Consider the following 19,616-nt stretch of genomic DNA (forward strand, 5'->3'; position numbering starts at 1 on the left):
TGAGTTCAATTCCCAGCAACCACATGGTGGCTCACAACCATCTGTAGTGAGGTCTAGTGCCCTCTTCTGGCCTTTAGGCATACACCATGTGGTTGTACATATTGTATCATGTAAATAAATAAATATTTTAAAAAAATAGAAACTAGTCAGGCAGTGGTGGCGCACGCCTTTAATCTCAGCACTTGGGAGGCAGAAGGCAGGTGGATCTCTGTGAGCTCAAGACCAGTCTGGTCTACAAAGTGAGTTCCAGGACAGCCAGGACTGTTTCACAGAGAATCCCTGTCTTGAAAATGTCCCCCTCAAAAGAAAACCTAAGAAAAAAATAGAAACCAAAAATATATAAAAAGAAATGTACAGTCGGGTGGTAGCAGTGCATGCCTTTAATCCCTGCAGTATGGAGACAGAGGCAGGTGGACCTCTGTGAGTTCATGGCCAGCCTGGTTTACAGATCTAGTTCCAGAACAGGCTCCAAAGCTTCAGAGAATCCCTGTCTCGAAAAGACAAAAAAAAAAAAAAAAAAAAAAAAAAAAAAAAAAAAAAAAAAAAAGCACAATATTTCAATGCAATTTCTACTCAAGATTTTACTACCAGGAGTTTCTTCAATTCTCCCTTCTATGTGGCACAGTGCACACACAGTGTACAATGAAGCTGCCCCTCTCTCTAGACTGAGATTCTCTAGGGTTAGGACCAAAGTGTAGTCACATTTTTACCCAGACAGCGCAGGCACAAAGCACGCAGTAGCATAGATAAAGGGATGATGTGGTTTTAACGGCATGAGCTAAACTACAAACAGGCTTTGTCAGCAACAGAACCCTGGTGACAACCACTTGGTGTCACCCTTTAGAGTGGACAGGATAAGCTGAAGTTAGTCTTTATCTCATTACATCTACCTGTTAAGACACAGGCAAAGTATAAGACAGCACTAAAGAAACTGAGACAGCTGTGCATCTTGACACAGTTAACACTACTCACTCTGAAGGGAAAGGCTAAAGATAATAAAGTATGTGTTCCATTCTTCCACCCTAGTATTTAAACCATAGCAAGATACCCATAGGGGGCTGGGGATGTAGCTCAGTTGATAGAGCACCTGTCCAGCATACAGGGAGTCATGCTGGGGAGCACTGCAAAACCGGGGCATGGTGACATGCACTGGTAATTCCAGCATTTGAGAGGCAGATGCTGGATGTTCAAGGTCATCCGTGGCTATATCGTAAGTTCCAAAGCCAGCCTGGGATGCATCAAATCCTGTCTCAAAAAAGGCAAGCACGTGTGCGCACACACAGATGCATACACACAATGTATGTATAAGGTATGTGTGTATAGTATAGCCCATATACATAAATGGCATGTATACACATATAAGTATATAGATGGTATACACACAAAATGTATATATAAGGTGCATATGTATATGGAGTATAGCTCATATATAGCAATAGCATATATATGTACATAAATGGTACATACACAAAATGCATGTAGAAGGTGTATATATATATGTAGTATAGTCCATATAGATTAATGGTATATGCACATATATAAGTACCTAAATGGCATACACACAATGTATACATAAGATATGTTTATATAGTATAGCCCATATATATTAATGGCATGTATACACGTATAAGTACATAAATGGTATATACACACACATAATCTATAAACTATAGAGAAATAAGAGGCTGGTTTTCTGGTCAATCAAAAAACCTCTTATTTCTCTGTAGTTTTTGTTTATTAATTCTTTGAGATTTCAAATACTGTATTTTGATCATATTCACCCCAACCCCTCCCCTTATTAGTTTTATTATTTTAAAACTTTTTTTATACCACCTTACTCTCTGAGACAGTCACTCACTCAACCTGGAGCCTTCAGATTCGGCTAGACTGGCTGGCTAGCAAGCCGCAGGTTCTTCCCACTTCCGCCTCCCCAGCCCTGGGATTACAGGCGCACACTGGAATGCCTGCCTTTTACTGGAAACTACAGATCTGAACCCAGGTCCTCACACTTCCATAGCAAACACTTTACCAACTGAACCATCTCCCCACTTGCAAAAACAAGAATCTCACAGTGTTTAGGGAAGATATAAGTCACTATAGAGGGTACAAATCTACGTTTATCAGGGAGCATGAAAAAGGAAGTTACATGAACATAAAGCGTTAAATTTCAAACAGTGGAGATTAGAGAAAGCTGTAAAGGTTTCTATGAAGAAAAACACAGGTTATCTACAATAACACAAAAACCATCAGACTTTCCACCAGCAATTCTAGGTGAAAGAGAAAAAGAATAAGGAGAGGCTGGAGAGATGGCTCGGAGGTTAAGAGCACTGATTGTTCTTCCAGAGGTCCTGAGTTCAATTCCCAGCAACCACATGGTAGCTCACAGCCATCTGTAATGAGATCTGGTGCCCTCTTCTGCCTTGCAGGCATACACACAGACAGAATACTGTAAGCTAAATAAATAAATCTTAAAAAAAAAAAAAAGAAAGAAAAATGAACAAGGATAATGAACTTAGACTTTTACATCTGGTGAAACAATATAACTAGTAAAGCAAAATGAAAATTTCAGATAACAAAAGAGTCAAAGTTTATCATCCACAAACTATCAGAAAGTATTACTGCAAAAATTACATATTTATGGCATTCTATTTTTCAGGAAAAAGGTATGTGGCTCAAAGAACAGAGGTGAACAAAGACATCAATCAATAAGCTAATATAAATTCCAAACAAGTAAGTACTGTTAACTCTAACAAGGAGGTGACAGGAGAACGTGTGTGTGTGTGTGTGTGTGTGTGTGTGTGTGTGTGTGTGTGTGCATGCGCGCACCCGTGTGTGCATGTGTCTTAGTGGTACAGCACTGGCCGAGCATGCACACAGCCCTGGGTTCAATCTCCAGCTCTGCAAAATAGGAAGCAAGGAAAAGGGGGATGGGAAGGAGCCAAGGGAGGGAAGAGACCTAAATGCCCTCAGAGTATCTCTTTATGGAGGATGGGGTGGCAGCCCTCCCCTGGTTATATCATAGACGTGTGCCTAGTGACTGGTAAGCAGGCAAGTTATAAACAGAAAGTTTTACTGGTTTGCAGATTTTTTTCTAGTACATTAATGCTTTGCATTTCAAAGCCCCGCAGGGAAAGAGGCTGATAACAGTACCAATGTGGCAAGCTGTGGAAGGACACAATACCGTTGAGTCTGTGACCTCACTTGCTCCTGACTGGCTTAGCTCACAAGCATAAAGCAGAACTCTGAAGTGTTCAGTACGTGGTTCTTGCCAATGTTTACACGTTTTGCTCCTTCCCCATAATTCAGCAGTGTTGAAATGTCCTTTCTAAGATACTTAAGCTTGTGGTTCAAGGTAAGCTCAGTGCCTATTTCAGAATCTTATGTGAAGAACATAAACCATCGAAGTGCACAGAGCAAAAGCCAAATGCATTTTAACTTTGCCCTATCTTATTATCCCCAAGGGTCTGTCTTGTTGTTCTTAGAGCACAGCTTGCTAAAACAAAAAAAATCTTAAGCACTCCATTCTGTTAGAGCAAAAATGCCTCTATCTAGTGCCTCTCTAGGCACCAAAAGGAAGAGAGAAGTCTCAATAAAATACTACCAAAATACCACAAGTTAGGGCAGCCAAAAGTCAATCATATCCTATATATGCTACTTTGAGGTTAATGAACTGATTGGAGAAATCATGTATAACTAACCAGCAAATACTTTAGGGAGATTATAATGATGTCACATCTCTCCCTGATAAAGTTTGGCCCTATCTGGTAGCAAGAGCCTATCCCACTAGATTACAGATGAAGATGCTTTTAGATCCCATGGCTGGTAGAAACTTCCAGAAGATGGGCAGAGCTCCCATTTTCCAGTTATGCATTGCCTGATTCTTTGACCTAACTTGGATTCAACTGGGAAAATACTGGAGAGACATCATTAAGTCTGGGAAAAAAGGAGAGCTGGGTATAGTGGCACATACCTGCACTCAAAAAGCAGAAGCAGGACGGTCAGAAGTTCGAGGTCGGCCAGCGCTACATAGTAAGATGCTGTCTCGAACACTACTAGTAAGCAAAAAATATTCAGATACAGAGCAGAGAGAGCCTGTTTAGTGAGTGTAACACTCTGAAGGAGAACCCAGTCTCTCTAATTTGCCCTATGTGCAGAGCTCACATTTGAATCTGAATTCCAGCACATGAAAAAGACCTTAAATTATGACTTAAAATGAAAAACTTTATATTTAACCCATAGACAAAGTATGACATAACAAAGATTGTTATAATAATTAATATTTACCCTGAAAATAAAAAACAGAACAAAACAAACATCCTACTTGGTCACTGATGTTTTCCTTGTAGTTTTAAGTGGATCTGTAGAAAACTGTTAAGTCAATGATTTAGTTCTGACTTCCCAGCCCCAGACCTCAATGATCACAGTAAAGGTAACTGAGTATTTTTTGTGCACTTAAGACACCAATGAAGACTTAGGCTAACAGAGCTGCAATAGCAAGAAAGAACAAGATACTGCTTTATATTCTGGTTACACAGCAGGTGTCCAAGAAATCAGGCCCTGAGATGGAAGGATTTTTTTCCCTTCAATATAGAAGCGTTTTCTTTTACCAGTTTTAAGGGACACAACTTTAGTCTTACAGAGTCATTAGCTACAGTTCTCAGTCTTCTGCAGAGTGGTACCAAGCAGGGGTCCACACTGCATTTTCTACCCAGACCCCTCCAATACTTTTAGAGCATGGCTCATCAATCAACTCACCTATTCTTTACCACCTCTAAGATCATGGCGGAAACACAAGTTCTCTGAGGGACAAGAGTCTGAAGAAATTTTGAGCCTTGCAGGAGCTGAAGATCCTTAAAGCTTTTAACAACGGAAGTCTTTAGAAGATCAAACACCTGATACAATTGAAGAAAGAAGAAAATGAGCCAAAATTACAGCTTCTGATCTGCGATAAGCCGTGAGTAGTCCCCTTAGTGGCGGCTCACACACCATACTGTGGTGACTGTTTAAACGGACTAAGAAGCTGTGTGAGCTTCAGGCCTTTCTTCATGAGAAAGGGCTGAACATCAATACATTGTAGCCACTTCCGGGCTGGTCTGGTGGTGCGTGCCTACAATCTGATACTCAGAAGGCTGAGGCAGGAGGGGCACAAGTCTGAGGACAACCTACACAACGTAAGAGCCCGGCTCAAGCCTAACGCTTTGTTTTGGGGGCATGCATGCCACGGTGCACATGGAGAAGTCAGAAAACAACTTTTGGGAGTTGGTTCTCTCCTGCTAGGCGGTTCCTAGGGGTTGGACTTATGCCATCAGGCTTAGTATCAAGTGCTTTCAGCTGCTGAGTTACCTCACCAGCTCCCTTGTCTCAAATTATTTAATAAAGTCAACAGAGACCAGTGTGGAACTCGGTGTCGTACCACCCGCCACCAAATGGGAGGCTGGATCAATGCTCCACACCGCAAAACAAAAGACAAAGGACGTGACTCAGAATCTTGGGACTCACGACTTTACGCTTTCCTCACTGATAATCAGGGAGTGTTCTAGAAGGTTACCACGAGAGCTAGGCCGGCTTTCTTGTCGCCTGAGCATGTACCATGGTTCTCTCGCTCCACTCCCCCATCTGGCTTTCTCAATGGAAAATGAAGGCATACCCAGGAATCAGAAGACTTCCGGCAGCCTAGAACAGTGGTCTTTGTGGCCGGCAGGACAGGGAAGGATACTAACAAAAATACATTCTTTTATGCTTTCTTGTCAAGTACAAAAGGAATTGAAGTATCGTTAAAAAATTACCTGTTCCTCAAATCTCTGCATTCTTGTCAGCGAGAGAAGAAGAGCGATGCTGAAGGGACACAGGGACTTACTGGAGTCCCCTTGCTGTCCGGCCTACAACAAACCAAAGTCATTATTCTTCACAAGCACAACACACTGCTGAAAAACAAGCTCAATAAACTGGGCGGTGGTGGCGCACACTTTTAATCCCAGCACACGGGAGGAGGCAGAAGCAGGCGGGTCTCTATGAGTTCAAGGCTAGCCTGGTCTACAGAGTGTTCCAGAACAGCCAAGGTTACACAGAAAGACAAGTAAACCTTGAATATCCTGTGCCAAAAAAAAATGCTCCAAGACTGAGGCCGTCATATCCAAAGGACACAGAGCCCAACTTGAGGACCCCAAATATCTCAAAACAGATGTCTGCTAGCGAATAAGGAGCGGAACCGGTTAAAAGGCTTCACTGGCATCCGACGGCACTCAGAACAATAGAGGTGAAATGTAAAAACCAATACTGCATCAACAGGATAAATGGTACAGTACAAATTTGCTAAATTTTGCTGAGGGAGGATTGCCCCAGGTTTGAGGCAAACTTGGGATACAAAACAAGTTCTAGGTCAGCTAGGGATAGAAAGACCGAGCACTGAAGATTTTAAAAATTCTCCTTTTAATTCTACCACTTTGCAATTTCCAACTTAATTACTGATTTAGGCTAAGAATCATTGCCATATGGAAAAACAATTATTGTATGATTACTGGAGTACAGGATTTTCACATGGTCATAGACTATGATTTTTTTAATGACTTACTTTTAATTATATATGTGTGTAACTTTGTTAAAGAGCTCAGATGCCTGAAGAGGCCAGAAGAGGGCGTCTGGCTCCCTAGAACTGGAGATACAGGTGGTCAGGAGCTGCCCCATGTGGTTGCTAGGAACTGAACTCTTAATGCTCTTAACCACTGAGCCATTTCTCCAGCGTCATTGTCTGTTTCAATCACACAGGGTAATATATATCTTTACAAATGAAGAAAACTGGCAGTCATTATCCTAATCAAATGATTCATCATCACCAGAAGAAATCCTTGATACTCTATGCCTCACGGCAGAGTGGTTGACCTGCCAACCAAAGGCAACACAACCTGGTTTTGTATAACCAGAGGAAAGAGTGGCTTTTATATTAAAATAGCTGGTAAAGGATCAAAGGAAAAATAACATTTCATAACACAAAAATGAAGCAAGTTTCAAGTCTTAGCGTCTATAAAGTTTAATTTGGGCACAGTCATAGCTATCTGTGTGTCGTGTCCAGGGCTGAGTTCTTGCGACCACACTATGCTGGGCAGCTGTGACAGACACTGAAGCCCACAAACCTAAACTGGTCAGTGTCAGCCCGTTCACAGATCTGCTGGCCTCTGCAGAAGGTCCAAGGCTTCCGAAGGGTCCTTGCTAAAAACACAATCTAATCCCAGGAAAACAATCAGTAAATCTTACAAAGCGAACCCAAGGCAATGATGCCGAATGCTTTCAAAAAAAATTACGTAATGAGGCTGGAGAGATAGCTCTGTGGTTAAGAGCCCTTGCTGTCCTTGCAGAGGACACAGGTTCAGGCTGACAAACAACAGCAACTTCAGTTCCATGAGATCTGATGCCTTCTCCTGGCCTCCTTTGGCACCAGACATACATGTGGAGCACATTCATACAAAACACAAACACAGAAAAATATTTTAAAAAAAAAGTTAAAGAACACATTACAAAGATATTTGCATCCAAAATAAAAGGCAAAGTAGCCCGGCATTGGCGGGGCATGCCTTTAATCCCAGCACTCAGGAGGCAGAGGCAGGCGGATCTCTGAGTTTTGAGTTCAAGGCCAGCCTGGTCCAGAAAGCGAGTTCTAGGACAGCCAGGGCTACAAAGAGAAACCCCCCAAAAAAAAACAAAAACAAAAAGGGGGGGGAGACAAATGGCACAGATGTCTGACACCTGGAGGACAAACAGCTGAAAGCCATATGGCAGAGAGGAAGGCTTTAGAGAGAGCGTGAGGAAGCCAGAGGCACCAGAATAGCAGCTCAGGTTCTGACATGAGTAAGGAAGGTTTTTAATTTTATTTATTTATTTATTTATTTATTTTTGGTTTTTTTTTCTTCGAGACAGGGTTTCTCTGTGGCTTTGGAGCCTGTCCTGGAACTAGCTCTGTAGACCAGGCTCATCTCGAACTCATAGAGATCCGCCTGCCTCTGCCTCCCGAGTAGGAAGGTTTTTAAATGAAGCTCTTTGGCTTGAGGGTTGGAAAATCCCTCTAGACCCGTGGCTGTGACTGACATGAAAGAGGCTCGAGTACAAACACCGTGTCTCGCGGAGACCTGAAAACATCTTAAGAGCCGGGTGCTACCTTCACGTGTTTCAGGAGTTCTCTGCCCAATTCACAGTCCAGCTTGACAGCAAACACAATGTGCAGAATGATGGTGCCTTCCACATGATAGAGCTCGTCTGCTGGGGCGGCCACCAGCTCCGACAGCCTAGAAGATTCAAAAACAAGGTCTAAGTCTGGGTTGTGGGATGAAAACGTGCTGGGACCCACAGGCATCCAGCGGAAGGTGCAGAACCACGGAAGCAGAAGCGGCAAGCCAACTTCCCGAAGTATATAGTCTATCTACAGACAGCATTTCCGTTAACTCATTCTCTTTCCAAACCCCAGCAAATGCAGCCAGGCTCTGTCCTCTCCTTCCCAACCAGTGCCATCTCTCAAGTCTTAGAAGGTCACAGAGAAATCCAGATGGCCAAAACCAATAGTCTCACAGGGCTATGCAGCCTACACTGGCCTTGAATTTGACCTCACGATCTATCTGCTCCCAAAGTGCAGGGATTACAAGCATGCACCTAACACCTGGCTTCCTTGTCCTCTGGGATGTGGACACTGATCTCAAGGTTTTCCCCTGCTAGCTCACCCGCCCCTACCACTTGATCTTGAAACGTAGAGTATCTCGGAGCTGTTAGGGTTTTTTCTCTTCATATCTTCCCTAGATAATTCCATCCTGTCCCTTGGCTTTAGTCCCTTCCCAGTTACATCTATGTGTATTTACTTCTCCATAATTTTTAAACACATTTTAAAATAAATCAATTTATATTTTTGGTTCAGACTTTAACCTGCTCCATATGGGCTGCTAACGTGCACTGCAAATCTAATGTGGTTAGATCGGACATCCTTACTTTTCCTAAGTCAACATAGAGAACCACCTCCTCATCAACTGAGCAACAAAATTAATAATGATTACTACAGACTGGGAGAAACTGGTTGCATTAGACCCAACAGCATAACCTTCTTAGCTGAGCCACTTGGATTCAAATCTTTGCTGCTATTTTCTGGCTATATAATACAGGATAATACCTAAATTATTTCCTGGTTACCATATCCACAAAAAAAAAAAAAAGCATGCAAGTTTTACAGTGTACAAACATGGAACAGAATAAGCACTCTGTGCACTTGTTTTAAAAAGAAAATATCCTGGACTGGAGAGATGGCTCAGTGGTTAAGGTCACCGGCTGCGTTTGCAGGGGACCTGGATTCAGTTTCCAGCATCTACACAGCAGCTCACAACTGTCTTTAACTCCAGTTCAGGGGGCTCTGACGCCCTCTCTGGCCTCTGCAGGTACTGCATGCACACAGTGCATATACATACACACACTCAGGCACACACATACACATAAAATAAACATTAAAAAAATCGATTTTCTAAGAGCCACACTGTACTCTGTCTCTGCATTATTCCCTCCCGGAAAACGCTCTCCTCATCAACATACAGCGGCTCTTATCAGTCAGGCTCTGGTTAAGCAGAATCTCCCCAGAGATATTTTCCCAGACCCAATCGAAAGTAGCTGTGCTGTCGCTGACACATCATCCTTTTGATTTATCTTCCCGCATGGCGAACTCTAAGATTCTCTCCTCACCAAAACTTAGGCTCTACAACAGCAGGAGTCTCGTCCGACTGGCTCATCACTATGGTCCCAAGGCCAATGCTACCCACGGAGCAGGCAAGTAGGCGTTTGCTAACATAGATGTCAAACCTGCACCTTACAAGACAGCTATTGGTACTCTCCTGGGAGGGTGTGGATAGGAGTGGAAGACTGAAATTATTCTCCTAGCAGCTGGAGGAGGGCTACAGTTCTGTACAGAGGGGAAGGAGGGGGTGAACGCAGCGCTAGCAACCACACTAACGAGCAGAGTGCAGCGGGAGGGTGAGCTTGTGAAAACGGGCTGCACTTCTAAACTGTGTTACTCACTCGTCCCCGCTCTGTTCCTCGCTGTGCTGTTTGTCTAGCTCACTGAAGAAGGCTATGATGCCATGCAAAACACGCCTCCTGCTTCCCTAAAAAGAAAATAATAACCATTATTATAATGAAAGAACGTTCACCTAACTGAAGATAAAATAACCAAGGGTTATCTAGTATAAATTAAGTATAAATTTATTACTGTGACAACCCAGTGTCACAGTAATAACGTACAGAACACTTTCAAGTTGCAACAGAGTTTGAAATACTTTGCAGTGTCAGGGAAAGAGTGCGGTTGTAGAGAATGTGCCTCGGGCGCCCAACCCTAACTGTAACGCTGGCTGTTAGGTTGTGACTTCCCCCTAGATAAAACATTTCATTCTTCAGGGAGGCTCCTTAAACTTAGGTACTAATGGCGGACAAAGGCTTCAGGAAGTCCCTGAAGCTGAAGAGGTACACTAGGACCCAGCCTCCTCAAGCACATATAAGCAGCAAGGATGCGAGAGACACTGTCAGACCGGCTGAGCTGCCTGAGGGAGACTTTCCAACCCGCTGCACTGCCTCGCCAAGTGTGCAGTAACACCTCCAGGGTTCCAGTCTTTGTGAGCTGTCACCCATGCTGGGGCAGGCCTTTGGTAATGCAGGCTTTGAGTCATTTCTGCTTCTGCAAGTAACTCTCACCCACACTCCTGAAAGCAACCCAGGACAGCTTGCTGCTCCACCCCAGTGGGCTTCGGTGGTATCCTTACGGGGATCTGTTCTTGGTCCCCTGTCTGGTCTGAGCAGACGTTTGCTTACATCTCTTCAGGAGTTTCTGTGCTTCTAGTGTGCACAAGTTCTGACGTCTATTTCTTTTACTTTCACACAGACACACAACATTTCCCCTTGGCTGAAAAGCATGATCAAATCACCACAGATGACATGAAAGCATGGATGTGGTAGTATGGAAACCAACAATCTGCAAAGGCTGAACCAGGATAGCTGCGTAAGCCGCAGCATTCAGAGAAATAACTGTTTTCACTGCACCTTGGAGGAGAGAACCAGAAGCTGATAGACCAACGGCGGTATTTCTTGAAGATTCAACTTTGGAAACATTGCCAACACTTTTGCCACCACGAGATCCATCTCTTCTGTCGTCAGATGGACGTCCCTGTGGAGCAGAGGTTTTAAAGTCTAGCCAGAGCCTAACTGCTTTGCTTTTAGAAACTAAATGCAGGGCTTTACAATAATCAAAATTCTCTCCAACATTTTTTTAAGGGAGAAAATTTAGGGACTGGGGTAAAGCTCATCAGGGTAAAGCGTTTACTATGTAAGGTGAGGAACAGGGCTCGGACCACAGGGTCCGTTCCCTATCATTTTATCTAAGACAGGATCTCTGGACAAGCTTTGGGACAAGTGAGAGACTATGTCTCCATTGCTCAGGTAGAAAACAATCAAGGAGGATGGCCAACATCAACCTCTGGCCCCCCACACCCACAACAAAGGACCTTCAGAGTAGCAAAGACACACACACAAACAAATAAAAATAAACGAATAAAATAAGGGGCTGAAAAGATGACCCAGTGGTGAAGAACAATCGCCGCTCCTCCAGGGGACTAAAGCTTGGTTCCCAGCACCCACAACAAGCAGCTCAAAACCACCTGTAACTCCAGCTATGGGGGGCCTGACTCCCACACACTTGCACACACATGTACACGTAAAGAAAGAATAAAACGAGCCTGCCTTCCTTGACGTTCCACTTATGAATAATTTTTTTTTTTGTTTTGTTTTTTGTTTTTCGAGACAGGGTTTCTCTGTGGCTTTGGAGCCTGTCCTGGAACTCGCTCTGTAGACCAGGCTTGTCTCGAACTCACAGAGATCCGCCTGCCTCAGCCTCCCGAGTGCTGGGATTAAAGGCGTGCGCCGCCATCGCCCGGCCTTATGAATAATCTTTTAAGAGAACCAATAAATTTACCTAACATCTCGAAAAGAAAACCAGTTATATATTTAACAAACTGAGCCAAAACAGAGGGAGGGGAGAGAATTCCACAACAGAAGACGGAGGTGCTATTGCTGTTACCAGGGAAACAGGAGTTTGAGCCCACTGTGTTTCAGTTTCTCATGGGTATGCTGACAAAGCTTGACATAAAGACAAAAACCAGCCAGACAAACAATGCTTACTTGAACATCGACGTGAGCTGGATCACATATCGCTGAGCCCATCTGGTTAAAGACAATGAGGAAGAGCATGAATTTATTCCATCTTAACTCCTTTACATGTAATTTTATAAAACTAATGAAGAAGGAAAAGGGCGTTCGAGTTTGATTTTCAGTACGGGGAATCGAGACAAAACATACGATGTAACACAATAAGGGGAATCTCAGCACTTCAGAGACAGCGTGAAGACCTGAAGTTCAAGGTGTCCCTCTCCCTCTCCCTCTCCCTCTCCCTCTCTCTCTCTCTCTCACACACACACACACACACTACACGTCAAACTTGAGGGCTACATGAGAACCTGGCTTTCTAAAAAACACAAAAATGAATAAAGAGGTCCCACAGCCTTCAGCCAGAGGACCAATAATTAGTCTTTATAACGCATCAGACTAGAACATCAAACAGATGATGAGGTTTACACCCGAGCATCAGAAACAAACAGGCCACTCTGGTAATGCCAAATATAGCGAAGGCATGGGAGGCAAGAACACTTTATAAACAGCTTAACAGCGTCCAAGACACAGCTTTCAGAACGCACACACTCACAGATCAATCTACTACCTGAATTGTCTAACGCAATACTTTCAGGATGTCACTTAGGTGTATAAACAGGCTACTGCAACCTTTCTTTTTAAACAGAGAAACTATTTGAACCAGGTGACAGCAGTACTCTAGAGGCTAAGGCAGGAGGACCATGCGTTTGAGGGCTGTACATTGAGAGCCTGCCTTTAATAAAATAAGTGAATTACCTAGGCCTGATGGTGTAGACCTGTAATCCCAGCACTTGGGAGGCTGAGACAGAAAGATTGCACAAATCTGAAGCAAGCCTGATCTACACAGTAAGACCTTGTCTCAAAAACAAAACGAAACAAAAAAAAAATCAAACTATTTTAAAAACAAAGAAGAAGGTGGGTGGTGGTGGCACATGCCTTTATCCCAGCCCTTGGGAGGCAGAGGCAGGCAGATCTATGTTTGTGAGTTTGAGGCCAGCCTGGGCTATGGAGCTGTCTCCAGGACAGCTGAGGCTATTACACAGAGAAACCCTGTCTCAAAAAACAAAAAACAAGCTGGGCGGTGGTGGCACATGCCTTTAATCCCAGCACTCGGGAGGCAGAGGCAGGTGGATCTCTGTGAGTTCGAGACCAGCCTGGTCTACAAGAGCTAGTTCCAGGACAGGCTCCAAAGCCACAGAGAAACCCTGTCTCAAAAAACCAAAACCAAAACCAAACCAAAACAAAAACCAAAGGAAAAAAAACACAAATGAACTAGACCCTTCTCTCTGCCTTAAGGCTCTCAGGACTCTCTAAATCACAGAGTATTATGCAGCTAGCTGTGTTAAAACAGGGAACCAGACAAACTGAAAACGTGTGGGTGGTTTTAGTACACTAAATCACCTCTATCTCAAACTTACTGCAAACCAAATGGCACTATGATAAAATATTAGTATTATTTGATTTGGGACTAATATTAAAAAACAAATTATTACCATAATTATTATAATTATATTAATATATCATATAGAGGCATGTAATATCTATGTGTAATCATACATAAATTTACATATAAGGTATAAAAGATTCCTATTATATTACTACTATTATTATTTGGTTTGGAAATAACAAATCATTAGTTGGTTTGAAAGACATAGAGGAAGAGAAGAGAAAGGCAGGCCTTTTGAGCTAAGCATGGCAGCCAGCAGGCAAACATGGTGGACAGCACTGGGAGCTTTAGGGAACGAGAAAGCCCGCTGTCTGGGGAAGCATGCCCAGGCTTTGGCAGCGGCATGCACATGAATGCGTAAGCACTCCTATACTTCTTCCGGAGACTCACCTGACGGAGCACAGGCTGTCAATCAGCTGCCGTTTATACTCCTCTCCATTCAAGTCACCTAAAGACACAAAATGGATGGAGAGACTGATCGCATAATAAGAAAAGAAAAAGTCACTAGAGCAGGAAGAAAATTACCTTTCCCGCAAGTCAGCACTTCCTTTTTGGTAGCCAAGGCAGTAAGGATGACGGGTAGTAACTCCAGAGACTTCCCATTTACTAGCCTATCCTCTCTGATAGCACTGACAAACTCACTGGCTAATTCAACAAGCAACGGTCCTGGAAGATGGTGAACCTGAAAGGAGTTCAAACCAAAGCAAATCTTAAAGCAGGAATCCAGTATCTGAAACCTCTCTGGAAATAAGTCTGTGGCTGAAACACTGAACAGACATGGCCTCCCCCAACAGGCATCATCAGGGGTTCGCGGAATCATGCTGTTCTGTCCCGTATTTATAACTGTAAAGAACCTCAACAGTTAGGGTCCTCCACCAACCCCTTAACGCTTTCAGGACCTACAGGAGATTTGCCTCCTGGTACCAGAAGGGAAGCAGAGTCTAAGGGTTCGTCCCTTCCTGGCCCATGTGTGAAGCCACAGGTCTTCTCCCCGACTAGGAGAGGTCTGGCACTGGGCACTGCCCCTTCCATCTTACCTCCAGCATGAGCAATCCTATGATCTCAGACGCCACTTCTTGCTGCAGCTCTCCCGATTCGATCAACTGAATACAGCAAGAATACACCTTGGATCTCCTAAGGGCTCCATCTTCCTCAGAGCAGGGGGAGCCTTGGTGTTTTAGACAGGCGCAGAGAACAAAGGAAGAAGAAACAGAGCCCAAGGATGAATAAGAAAATCACACAAGCCTGTACGCAGTACTGAAACACAACAATGGCGTTTGTAACAGCAATGCCGAGGGGCTTTGAAACAGTCAGGTTAGCCAAAGCAAAAGGACTGAAGTGTCACCTTCTGCTCCACGAATTTATTTTACAACACAGTGCAGCAATTTGGGAAGAGGGCTTCACTTATCCAAGTTCAATGAGCTATGTCAGGACACTATCATCGGCTATGTCAACAAAGTAATAAGGACAGCAAAATTCATCTCTTCCATAATCAAGATACAACAATACTGACAAAAGTAGCCAGATTCAATTCCAGAAATGAGGCGAAGACTCAGCCAGAGGAGCGCCGCTGTAAGAAAGCAATCCTGACGCGGCCGAGCATTCCATCATGCCAGCAAGAGGACTGGAGTCCAAGGTCATCCTGGACTACAGCAGTCTCAGGCCAGCCTGGGCTAAATGAGACTTTGTCTCAAAACTTCAAACAAAGAAGAGTAATTCCAGGCAAGCAATTTTTATAAAGGTGCCAGACAGAGGTGGGGGTAAAGTCAGATCTCCACTTCACAACATACACAAAAGTCAGTTCAGATCAAAGACCTGAATGCGAGAGCTACAGCAAAACCTGGTAAAGTGGCATACACTGTAACTCCAGTACCTGGAGACCAAGGCAGGATTAGGACTTTGAGGCTGGGCATTCTGGTGCACACTTTCCATCCCAGGATGCAGAAGAGGCCAGGGGATCTTTGTGAGCTCAAAGCCAGCCTGGTCTACACAACAAGTTCCAGACTAGTTGGAGCTACGTAGTAAGATACTATCTCAGAATAAATAAACGAATAATTTTTTTGAGAATTCTACCACTATTACATAGAGCCCTTGTTCGAGAAAAGTGAAACAAACACACTACACCGGGAATTAAGGCTCTGTAGCATCAAGGATGCTCCACTGCACTCAAACCCAGAGCTCTCTGGCCCCTCGGGGCTGCTAGACACATCTTTGTCTCAACTCCACGATCCGAAGACTGTGTAAACCACAGCAGCGTGCACTGTTTACAGGCCCCCGGCCAGCACTATCATCTCAGGGCCCTTCCGATTCCCTCCAGTAAAGCATCCCAGGATCACACCGAGGGAGGAGAGCTCCACTTGAGCTGATTCTGGAGAATCTCCCTAACAGAAAGGATGTACCAGTGGGTTTTTAGACAGGCAGAAAAGCAGCAATGACACCCGCCGACCAAGGGGTACGCTGAGAGGGACGCACGTCACCTTTGAAGATGGCTCTCAGGAATGCTCCAACAGCTCTTCCTTTCACTGCTTGGCTCTGAAGGAGGTCGGTCAACTGCAACCGAAGGGAGAAAACAATTGCAAGTCTCAGGCAACTGCTCCTCCACCTACACGACCGCAGTGCGCAGAAGGAAAGCAGGCGCTGCCAGGTTCCGGTCTGACAAAAATACGCACGCCCTCCCTTTTTATTGTGATAGAGCGGCAAGATCTTGATAGAATCCTAGACCACCGAGACTGAGACAGCCAGGCATAGCCACGCAGACCTGAAATGCCAGGACTTCAGGTTGTAGGACATTCATGAGTTCTAGGCCGGCCTGGGATACACAGCAACTGCAAGGCCAGCAAGAGCTGCAGAGCAAGACTTCTAAAATAAATAAAGCTCAGTTGGTAAAGCGCTTGCCCAATATGCACAAGATTGTGGGTTCAAACTCTTACACTCCAAAATCTGGGTGTAGTGACACATACCTACAAGCCCTGTGCTCTTGAGATGGGCACAGGAGGATCAGAAGTGCAAGGTTTGTCCTTGGCTACACATGTGTTCAACATCAGTTTGGGCTAGAAACTCTGTTCTGTTTGATTTTTAAAGCTATTCAAAAATTCAGAGCCAGATATGGTGGTAGTTCATGCCTGCAGTCCCAGTATTTAGGAAGTTGAGGCAGGAGCTTGAGGTCTATCCACATTACACAGTAAGACTTTAAAAAATCCCTAAAGAGGTAAAATTCATTCTAAAATTATTTCTTAACTGTTTCATTAGCACTAGGACCATGGCATGATTTAGAGACATCCATCCATCAACAAAGACTTCCAATGCGTGTACTTTCTCAGAGAACAATGTAAGGCTGGACAGATGGACATGGCCATTTGCCTCAGAGCTCATGAGAAAGGGGAAAGAATGACAGAAGAAGAAAACTGTCAAGACAACAAAGAAGTAGCGGAGAGAGGGAAGGGGGGCAACAGCAGGTAGGGCAGTCAAACCTCTGAGGTAGGAAAGGTTTAAGCAGAGAGTGGGCAGGTAGGAAAGAGCTGGCTGTGCAGAGGGAGATAGAGGCATCCTCTATGGCAAGAGAGCGAGCGTTTGGTAGGCTTGAGTATCTGAGGAAACACTAATTGGTCAGGCAAGTGGTAAGGAAGGGCAAAAGTAGCAGAGAGAAATTATGGAGCAATAGGCAAGGGCCAGGTGGAGAAGAAACCCATAGGCCACCGTAGGAAGATCAGGGTTCGTCTAAGTGCAGGAGAAGCTGCTGAAGGAAAATGAGTGACTGATGAGGAAGGGAGACACCTGCTGGAAGCTGAGTGGCTGTGCAAGGAGCAAATGAAGTCCTCGGTGAGTGGATATTGCTGACAGCACAGCCATGTTCAGGACCAAAGCCTTTCCGCCATGTTGGGCTCAGAAAGGCTCTGTTCTAAGTGCAAGTGTTTGTGAATGACTGACCAGTGTGTGCAAAAACTAGCAACTGCACTTCCTCCTCAAAGTTTACAGCCTGACACTGCCGGAGACTGACGATACAGACTGACCGATGGAGGCTAGTTCCAACCCCCTGTGCTGTACACTGAGGTCCCAGGCTGTTGCAACGGTTGGTACCACTCTATCAGGGTGTGCACGGCCCACCAGCTTTTTTCTGTATATGTCTGTGATTTCTTCCTAATAGATTGGGGTTTTTTTGTTGGCGGTGGTGGTTTGTTTTTCAAGAAAGGGTTTCTCTGTAGCTTTGGAGCCTGTCCTGGAACTCACTCTTGTAGACTGGGCTGGTGTAGAACACAGAGATCAGCCTGCCTCTGCCTCCCAATAGCTGGGATACCACCACCTGGCTAGATTTTTTTTTTTAATTTATCTATTATAAATACAGTGTTCTGCCTGCATGAATACTGCAGGCCAGAAGAGGGCACCAGATCTCATTACAGATGGTTGTGAGTCACCATGTGGTTGCTGGGAATTGAACTGAGAACCTCTGGAAAACCAGGCAGTGCTCTTAACCGCTGAGCCACCTTTCCCCCTGTGATTTCTTTAGTAAGTCTGTTCTTTTTTCATTCCCTCGCTACCTCATGTCAGGGTTTCAGGAGCAAGCCACGTGGGTCATGGCAAAATGATGGGAAATTCAGGGGTAGTCCTGGAACAGCTTACCACAGCCCTAGAAGGAGCCACCCGTCCTGGAGCCTTGATCTGGACTTCCAGTACCCAGAATCAGGAACTGTTATCACTTAAGTCATCCAGTCTGAGGTCCTTTATAACAGCAGCCTTAGCTAGCACACTAATATACGGGAGATGGAGGAAAGGAGACAGATTCAAGACAGATCCGAGAGCTCAAAGTAGAACTCATAATCTGGAGGTAAAGGAGAGGCAGAGCGATGCAGAGAAAGAAGTCAATGAAGAATTCTTAATTTCAGATTTAAGCAACTAACTGGAAGGTGGTAGAATCTAATGAAAACGGTGAAATCTGGGTTTTAGTGAACACCGAGATAACCCAGAGGGCTACTGCAGCACACTGTTGAGCCTGCCCAAGGTCTGTGTCAGACACTTAGGACCAGAGCTCAGGACCGCTGCTCAGAGACAGAAGGCCAGAGGCCAAGCGGTCATTATTGTTTCGTCTCTATAATCATGGATTCACAGTGAAGATTCAGACATTGGTTATCTTTACCAATAACTGAAAAGAGATTTTTTTTTCTGCCTACTAACTTATTTTCTTCAAAGAAAAATATAAATGGAGACTCATCATCAGGAAGGCTCTATGTAGCTTCAAATACGACTGCTTTGAGGGCTACAAACATATATTGTTTTGGGGGCTGGAGAGATGGCTCAGCGGTTAGAGTGCTTGCTGCTCTTCCAGAGGACCCCGGTTTGATTCCCGGCACCCACAGGGCTGCTCACAACCATCTGTAACTCCAGTTCTATGGGATAACTGTTGGCTTCCTGACTTCCCCGGGCACCAGGCATGCACACAGTGCACACACATACAGGCAGGCAGAATACTCACACATAGAATAAAAAAATTAAAGATAAAAAAGTATACTGACTTGCATATGATCAGCTGCAAAGGCAATCTAAGGTTCTTTCGAATTTAAGACGATATGAATGGCTTTCGGGTGTCCTTTTAACTCTCAGCACTTATTTCCTTTTTCTGTTTGTTTGTTTGGGGTGTGGTAGTGTTGGGGACTGAACCCGGGGCCTTGTGCATGCCAAGGGAGTCTTCTACCACTGGACTGCACCTCAGTCCTCTTCCTACTTTCTGCTCAGTCCAGGCAGGACATGAATCTGCAGTCTTGTCAGTTTTCCCAATAGTAGGACTACAGCATCCAGCTCAGTGTCTATCTACGTCCACCAACAAAGCCGTCATCTCCTATGGGCACTGGCCGGAGAAAAAGCCCCAGTGCATCCCTGCGGCTCCGCAGTTGCTGCTCGCTTTCCTGCTCACACATCCCTCGGGTTTGCCAAGCTTGGCCTTTGCTTTTTTTTTTTTTTTTTT

The 19,616-nt window shown here is 44.5% G+C and overlaps 1 protein-coding gene across 1 annotated transcript in view; it reads right to left on the reverse strand.

The window, feature by feature from the left end:
* Nucleotides 1–19,616, reverse strand: part of Fanci (FA complementation group I) — a 50,814-nt gene that overhangs the window by 27,991 nt on the left and 3,207 nt on the right. Inside the window, exons 3-12 of the mRNA XM_005357726.2 lie at nt 16,138–16,210; nt 14,698–14,828; nt 14,186–14,342; nt 14,051–14,108; nt 12,187–12,228; nt 11,053–11,176; nt 10,039–10,124; nt 8,150–8,276; nt 5,787–5,879; nt 4,756–4,892 (exon numbers count right to left, since the gene is read on the reverse strand). Coding sequence (XP_005357783.1) covers nt 4,756–4,892; nt 5,787–5,879; nt 8,150–8,276; nt 10,039–10,124; nt 11,053–11,176; nt 12,187–12,228; nt 14,051–14,108; nt 14,186–14,342; nt 14,698–14,828; nt 16,138–16,210 — 1,028 coding nt within the window. The remainder of the gene's footprint in view (nt 1–4,755; nt 4,893–5,786; nt 5,880–8,149; nt 8,277–10,038; nt 10,125–11,052; nt 11,177–12,186; nt 12,229–14,050; nt 14,109–14,185; nt 14,343–14,697; nt 14,829–16,137; nt 16,211–19,616) is intronic.

Source organism: Microtus ochrogaster, chromosome 22, assembly GCF_000317375.1.
Source record: "Microtus ochrogaster isolate Prairie Vole_2 chromosome 22, MicOch1.0, whole genome shotgun sequence".
NCBI lineage: Eukaryota > Metazoa > Chordata > Mammalia > Rodentia > Cricetidae > Microtus > Microtus ochrogaster.